Below are 8,353 nucleotides of genomic sequence, written 5' to 3' on the forward strand. Positions count from 1 at the left end.
TCAGCCCATTGATATTTCCTACCCGATCTGCTGACGGGTCACTGACCTGAAACCTTCACGTAGTTTCTCTTCCTACTGACCTGATGAGGGTTTCCAGCTTTATCGATTTTTATCTCAGATTTGCAGCATCTGTAGTGTCCTGACTTTCCATGGCAGATGGTGTGAGGGTTTCCCAACTGCTGGTCGGGCCGGCATATCCACTCCTTATTGAAGGTCGGGTCCGAGATGTTCAAGTTGGATGGCGGACCAGCGAGGGACCCCACAGGCTGCAGGCGACTTGTGGTTGAGGAACTCCCCCCCCACCCACCCCTCCCCCTCCCCACGGGCTGCTGGAGACTGGCTCATGGGATACACATGGGATACTCATGTCTGCCTTAAAGTATGTTACAAGTTTAATATATTACAATGTAACAATAAAAGGAGCCTTAAAACCTGAACTTGACTGGGATGTAAACGGAAACTAGGGATCCCCGAGGAAACTCTGTGGGCACAGGGAGAACGTGCAAACTCCACGCAGACAGGACCAAGCCTGCGCTCACCAATGGGCTAAACACTTGGAGTAGTCTCTGTTTTTATCTTATTCTTATTCACATCTGTAAATCCCCCCTGGGGACATTTTCCTCAGGCAAAGCTGGTAGTTGCTGGCAGGGAACTTCCTTGTGGGTTTCTCCTGCCACCAGCATTGAACGGGTCTTTCTTAAACATGCAGGTCTCTTAGCGCAACCATCACCGCAGATCAGCAGGAACTGGACACGGCCGGTTGCAGGCATTGTATAGTTGGCGTTGAATGAAAGAGTTAGGAAGCAAATGTAGACGATAACAGCACAAACAGGCTATGTTCGATTTCCAGCGTCTGCCATGAAGGATGGTGTGCAGGAGAGATTGTTGCATGAATAGTTCCACTGAGTTAAGCAGTTCAGTAGTTAACCAATGCTGCCCTGTTAGAATCTCACCCCCAATACACACGGCCTTCCAGTCAACAGCAAGGAGGTCCTCACTTCTATCTTTGCAGAATGCAGATTGACTAAGAGTGTGTCCGTGACTTTGTCACGGTTCATCCCCACACCTAGACCTGCAGAAAGACTTGATGGTCTTTCACTCGGTGAAAGACACACTTTGGTCTGCCCGGAATCCGTTGGTCTTCCAGAATACGGGGATGTTGGTTAGGGAATTTATTGATGGAAAAAACTCCTGCTCTGATGTCCCAGGCTCTGTCATGTTTGACCCCTTCCACCCTGCACACGGCATCTTTCAGCTGTTCACGTGGGGGAAGATCCAGGAGGGTCAGAGCCAGCTCCACCAGGCTGATAAACAGCTTCTTCCCCCGGGCGGTGAGAATGTCTGGTTGTGTGTCTGCCTGTTTTGCACCAAGGCCCTCTTCACTCTGCTGGGAAAAGGCACAGGAGTCTAAAGATGAGGACTCAATGGTACAAGGACAGCTTCTTCCCCACCACTGACTCTACCTGACTTGGACTTTTCCTGCACTATTTTAATTTATTGTTGGAAGGTGGTTGATATGAATATTTGCTCTGTGATGCTGCGCAAAACAATGAATTTCATGACTTGTTCATGACAATAAGCTGGGATTCTGATGAAGCCTCCCCCTCCCCCCCTCCCCCGGAACAAACTCTGTGCTGGAGAAACCCCGCAGGTCAGACAGTGAGCAAAGATAAGGGGTTGCAGAAATGCTGGAAATTCAGGGCAGCATCTGGGGCCAGAGGACAACGGGCTGAAGCATCAGGGTCGACGTCCCCTGTGCAGGCTGCCAGACCGGCTGGGTTTCTCCAGCACAGAGGCAATGACCTCCAGCAGCAGCAGCCTGTCTCGGTCGCGGTGCAAACTGCTCCGATCCGAATCGGAACCAGGAAGTGAAGCGCGGCCACTTTGCTCTATAAAAGAGCGGAGCGCGGACGGATGCCACATGTTCACGGCCGGTACCAGGTCCAGGGAGCCGGTAACCAGTAACCAGGTCCAGGGAGCCGGTAACCAGTAACCAGACTAGGTCCAGGGAGCCGGTAACCAGTAACCAGGTCCGGGGAGCCGGTACTAGGTTCAGGGAGCCAGTGGCCGATAACCAGGTCCGGGGAGCCGGTACCAGGTCCAGGCAGCCCCGGCCCTTCTGCTCCGGAAAGGTAAGTGAAGGCGCTTTTCACATTGAATACAGATTTCTTCCTGATCTGAATGTTTCACGCACATTTCGAGGGAGTGGAGGTTGCGAGTTCCTGTGCTGTTCTCTCTGCGAATATTCCTCCGGTTATAACGTGGTGGGGGGTGGGGAACATAAGGCCATTCAACCCATCGCGGTACTCCAAGTTGTTAAACTGAATTGTGCGTTTAGTTCCACTCCCCATGCCTGGAGACTGAAAATATTGGCAGTTTTAACTATTTGTGAACGACTTCTCTTTAGGACTGCAGTGGCTGGTCCCCCTCGGACACTGCGGGCTGGCCCCCCTCGGACACTGCGGACTGGCCCCCCGCGGACACTGCGGACTGGCCCCCCGCGGACACTGCGGGCTGGCCCCCCGCGGACACTGCGGGCTGGCCCCCCGCGGACACTGCGGGCTGGCCCCCCGCGGACACTGCGGGCTGGCCCCCCGCGGACACTGCGGGCTGGCCCCCCGCGGACACTGCGGGCTGGCCCCCCGCGGACACTGCGGGCTGGCCCCCCGCGGACACTGCGGGCTGGTCCCCCTCGGACACTGCGGACTGGACCCCCTCGGACACTGCGGGCTGGCCCCCCGCGGACACTGCGGGCTGGCCCCCCGCGGACACTGCGGGCTGGCCCCCCGCGGACACTGCGGGCTGGCCCCCCGCGGACACTGCGGGCTGGCCCCCCGCGGACACTGCGGGCTGCCCCCCCGCGGACACTGCGGGCTGGCCCCCCGCGGACACTGCGGGCTGGCCCCCCGCGGACACTGCGGGCTGGCCCCCCGCGGACACTGCGGGCTGGCCCCCCGCGGACACTGCGGGCTGGCCCCCCGCGGACACTGCGGGCTGGCCCCCCGCGGACACTGCGGGCTGGTCCCCCTCGGACACTGCGGACTGGACCCCCTCGGACACTGCGGGCTGGCCCCCCGCGGACACTGCGGGCTGGCCCCCCGCGGACACTGCGGGCTGGCCCCCCGCGGACACTGCGGGCTGGCCCCCCGCGGACACTGCGGGCTGGCCCCCCGCGGACTGGATGGGGGTTTTGAAGAATCTCTGCCAGAACATTCCCAGCAGAGATTGTCCTGAAATTAAACACTTGAAGCTGGCTGCTGCTTTGTCCCTCTCTCGCAGAAGTAAAACACGGGAATCTGAAGTAAAAACACACACAAAGCTGGAGAAATCAGCAGGTGCTTCTTTATGCAGCAATGAGGCACATTTTGCTCCCCCCTTGATGAAGGGCTGAAGCCCGCAGTGTTGGCCCTGTATCTGCTCTGTCAGGTTCGCTGTTTCACGGCTGAGTTTCCAGGACGGGTGTGTTTTAATAGTCGGAAGCAGTGAGAGGGAAACCGATTTTCTGATTCTCCACAGTAGCCAGTTTATTCATAAAGTGAAGGCTTCATTTGGCCAAACAGCCCGTCCACCCACCCCCCCCCCCCCCCCCCCCCCACCCCACCTCTGCTGGCTGTGGCCGGTTTCCTTATCGGGTTTGTTTAATTGCCCGAGGTTTTAGTTCAGAAAAGTGTTTTTCTCTGTGCGTTGAATTTCCCTTTCTCTGGCACCTTGTCCACGGATGGGCCGGGGTCCAACACCAAGGGGCAGCAGGTTACCAAAGGTGCCAAGCAGTGACTGAGCCTTTCCCCCAGGATGCTTCCCTCATCAATTCTTTGTCTGCTGGAGATTACAAAAGGTATGTGTAGTTGTGAAGTGAAAACAGGACATTCTGGAAAGTGACTGCAGATCCATAACCTAACAGACCGGGCCTGGATGAAGCAAAATAAGCCCGTGCATTGGGCACCAAGGGAATGGGCCAGCACAGAGATTTTCCCAGGGCCGATTGACCAGGGTGCAGCTGATCTTGGGGCCCACAAAAAGGGGGGAAAAACATACAGGTCCATACAAATATGGGTAGATTTAATATCGTTGTGGGGTCCGGCCTGGAAGAAAACTGGATTTTTAATCTACTATTTCACAATCAGGACTTATTGAGTATTAATGTCTTGTCTGTTAGCATCATTTGGCCTTTCTCCTGCCCTGACAGGTCAAAAGCTTTTTTAAAAAAGATTGTAACCCCTAGAGTTGGAAAGGTTAACCCCTTTTCTTTCTGTACAGATTTTTTTCTGCTCTGTGGAAATTTTCAGTGTTGAAATGTTGCCTGTGTATTACTGCTCGCTATTGGCAAGACCATGTGTTCTACAGTGGAGAATGTTAATTTGTGGGCAAACTTTTACTAGGCAATGAGTAAGGTGGGCTCCGCGGCAGCAACCTCTGGCAGTTTCTGTGCTCACCTCACCCTGGGAAACCAAGTCGAGAACTTGTTTCCAATGTGAGAGATGACACCTTTTCTGTTTTAAAAAAAAAACAAAACCTCAACCATGACCTGTTGTAGAGCTTCCCTCGTGGTCAGAATCTCACACGGGCCTCGAGTTTAGATCAGCACCTGGCTAAAACGGAAAGAGGTTTGGGTTGTGCATGGATATGCTGTTTTCGTCTGGTGTAACGTGGCTTGGAACAGGCCTCACACCCCAACACGTCCATGCTGCCAAGGTAGTGTTCAGGGCTCGTCCCATTTGGTCCCTATAAACCTTACCTGTCCATAGATATGAACAAATGCCTTTGAATGTACAAATGTACCATTTCTGCTGGCAGCGAGACACCCCCTCTCTGAGTGACATAGCTGCCCCTTGTCCTGTTATTCCAGATCCCATTAACATCCAATTCTCCAGTTTCTGCTAGCTCAGTCCCCATTCTCCCTCTCTCCCCATCCCTCTGTCTTTCTTACAGGTCTCCATCCCCTTCCCTCTCCATTCACAGACCCTCCTCCACACCCCCCCCCCTTGTCCTTCGTCCCTTATCCACCTATTACCTTCATGCGGTGCACCCTGCCCCTCCCCCCCCCCCCACACCATTCTGTTCAGGTGTCTGCCTGCATTGTGCCAGACCTTTTTTTTTTTTTTTTTATAAATTTTTTTATTTTTCACACCATAAATCACATTAGCCATGATATACACTATTTCTTTTCACACATATACAGTGACTTTTTCTCCCCCCCCCTTTCCTCCCAAACCACCCCCCCACCCCCCCCTCTCATCCATTTTAGGTATACAATCTAGGTTGCATTAATCCAGTCAGGCAATGTTGTCATTCAACAAAATTACACCAGAAATTCTACTGAGTCCATTCTTTTCTTTCCTTCTCCTTCCATCAAGTGCCAGACCTTGATGAAGGGCTGAAGCCTGAAATGTTGGATCTGCACCTTTGTTGTTTAAAGGACACTGTTTGACCTGCTGACTTTCTCCAGCATTGTGTTTGTACTGCAATCATGGTGTCCGCAGACTGTCCTGTTTTACTGCTGCCCCTTGTCCTGTTGTTCTGACTCAACACTGACCTTTTTTTCCAATTCCTCCTCAGGTTCACAATGTCTGTCACAGACCAGGTGTGGCACACCTCCAGCCCCTCTTCTCTGGAAGATGTCGCGGGGAAGTCTGCGGACTGCCTGGACAGGAATTCTGAGGAAGGGCTGGAATGCATCATCTGCTTCAGCAACTATGACAACATCTTCAAGGCTCCCAAACTGCTCGAGTGCCAGCACACATTTTGTTTGGAGTGCCTGTCCCGGCTCATGGCATCAAAGCCTGCAGAAGAGGCTGATGGTATCACCTGCCCCTTTTGCAGGCATAAAACGGTAGTGTCGGAGCCTGGGCCCCCTGCCCTCCAGACGAACCAGAGCTTGCTCGCTAAACTACCCCCACAGCTGCAACTTGAAGAGGCAGTGTGGATGGAGGGCAAGAAACTGTGTCACAAGAAGAGTGAGACAGAGACTGGGAGCACCGACTTTTGCATCTGCATTGACATTGGTGAATCCAAACATGAGAATTCACCACCTGCAGCAGAAATTGAGAACGGAGCACAAAATTGTTTTTCCTTCCTTGGTGACTGGAAGAGACTGGTCCTTTTTATCATGATCTTAATCATATTTGCTGGTATTGTACTTTGGCCAGTCCAGTGTATGATTGTCACAAGGAATCTGAGCTGTGTCCCTGACCCAGCAGCTCCAACGCAAGACCCAGCAACCACCCCTCTTCCCTTCACCAGTCCTTTCTGAGACACCCTGAGCAAGTGCTGGCTGTCGAGCTCTTGAACATTCCCTCTTCTGCTCAAACCTGAAAGATTTCTAAAGAGGGATCAAAACTGCTCTGCGAGAGCAAAACCATTACTGAAGGTGGATTTTGTTTTTCAGCTTCCTAGAGAGAGAGTAGTGACTTAACTAAAAACACGGAAGGTCTGGAGGAACTCAGCAGGTCTTGCAGTGTCCAAAGGACATTAAAACATGCCATGGAAGTTTGGAGCTTGAGCCCTTCTTCAAGGGGTTTTTACCACAATCCCAGCATCTGCAGACTTTTGACTTTCACTCCAGTGACTTTACTGTTCAGTGACTGCAATTTTGCATCAACAATAATTATGTGAGGGAAAAAATTGCATTGCATTGCAAACACTTGAGGGCTAAATCAGGCATCAGCTGGTTTAATGTTCTTTCTGTGGCCACAAGTTGACTGGAATTGACTTGCTTGTATCTGCACCTTATGTGTGCTTTTCAAAGTTTAATTTGAGAATATTTTAGTCCAGAGAACTCTTAAATCTATAAACTACATTAATATTCCCCTGGACAGGAATATGCAAGCATGTTCAATCTACATTATGTGGTTATTTGTAGAATGTGCCAACCTATATTCACAGCACGTTTGGTGGAACAGTTGGTTTTTACAGGGACCAGCAATCGGGACTAGGATTCAAATCCCAGTCTGTCTGAAAGGAGTTTGTACGTTCTCCCGGTGTCTGCGTGGGTTTTCACCGGGAGTTCCAGTTTCCTCCCACCGTTCGAAACACCCCAGGGGTATAGGTGTAAATTGGGCGGCACGGACTTGTGGGCTGAAATGGCTGTGGGTCTAAATTTAAATTTATAATTTAAAAAGATGCTTAATTCAATTGGGCAAGTAGTTTTAGAAAGAGAAGTGTATGGTAATTCCTTGGTATAGAGAGCCACAATGTGGAAAACCAGCAACTATTGGGGTAGTAAGAAGTAAATATTCAGAGTTTCTGACAGGTTAAGGTGAGACTCCAAATGTTGTAGCATGCCAAAACCTGTCAATACATTTTAAACACTGTCCCTTGTTAAATGATTGTTTATGTGATATTTGACTGTGAATGATAAGCCTTGAAAAGTAAACCTGGTGTTCATTTTCTAGGGTACCAAGACAGGAAGGATTTAGTACTTTTTATTGGTAGGACTATATAGGCCTGCACAACATCAAGGGCCGAAGGGCCTGTGCAGTGCTGTAATGTTCTATGGTACATTTGGAAGCTTGTTTCAAGAAAAAGCCCCATCATGGCTGTGACAAATTATCTTTTTCAACTCGGATTTTTCAATTCTGTGACCTCAGACATTCAAATGCAACGCAAAACCAGTCCCGCAGGATCAAATGAGCTGTATTCATGACTGTTCAATTAGGTTTCAGGTACTGGCCAGATTTTTTCAGATGTAAATAATGCTCTTGCTATTGAGGAATATCTATACAGAAATTATTTATAATATTATAATAAATCTTTTTTTTTAAATTGCCTCATGATATCTACATCACTTATAAGATATCTTACTGATTCACACCATCTGAATGATTCCCAAAACTTGTGTGGTTCCCAAGACTGGTAAGTGGAATAAATCCTCTTGACAATGAATGTGCTACGCATACAATTTAATGTGAATAGCTGTTCATTGAATATTCTCCAATTAGATTTTTTTTTAACATCCATAGTTCTTTTCTGACTCCCTGTTAATCACTTATTCAAATTTATGCTGAGAATTGAAACTTGCTTTAAGGAAAAACATGATAGATTCTGCATAAAAGAAATCCTTATCACTTCACACCATAAGACATAGGTGCAGGAATAGACCATTCCGTCATCGAGCCTGCCTCACCATTTAATCATGAGCTGATCCATTTCCCCATTCAGCCCCACTGCCCGGCCTTCACCCCCATAACCTTTCATGCCCTGGCTAATCAGGAACCTATCAATCTCTCCCTTAACTACTCCCAACAACTTGGCATCTGCTACTGCCTGTGGCAACAAATTCCACAGATTCACCACCCTCTGGCTGAAGAATGTCCTTCGCATTTCTGTTCTAAGTAGATATCCTTCAATATTAAAG

The 8,353-nt window shown here is 50.1% G+C and overlaps 1 protein-coding gene across 1 annotated transcript; it reads left to right on the forward strand.

The window, feature by feature from the left end:
• The first annotated feature begins 1,712 nt into the window (after nt 1-1,712).
• Nucleotides 1,713-7,761, forward strand: LOC138754298 (RING finger protein 223). Its single transcript, XM_069918349.1, has 2 exons — nt 1,713-2,132; nt 5,557-7,761. The coding sequence occupies exon 2, from the start codon at nt 5,564-5,566 to the stop codon at nt 6,248-6,250; it is 687 nt and encodes a 228-aa protein (XP_069774450.1). The 5' UTR covers nt 1,713-2,132; nt 5,557-5,563; the 3' UTR covers nt 6,251-7,761.
• The last annotated feature ends 592 nt before the right edge of the window (nt 7,762-8,353 follow it).

This window comes from Narcine bancroftii, chromosome 2 (assembly GCF_036971445.1).
Source record: "Narcine bancroftii isolate sNarBan1 chromosome 2, sNarBan1.hap1, whole genome shotgun sequence".
In the NCBI taxonomy this organism is placed as follows: domain Eukaryota; kingdom Metazoa; phylum Chordata; class Chondrichthyes; order Torpediniformes; family Narcinidae; genus Narcine; species Narcine bancroftii.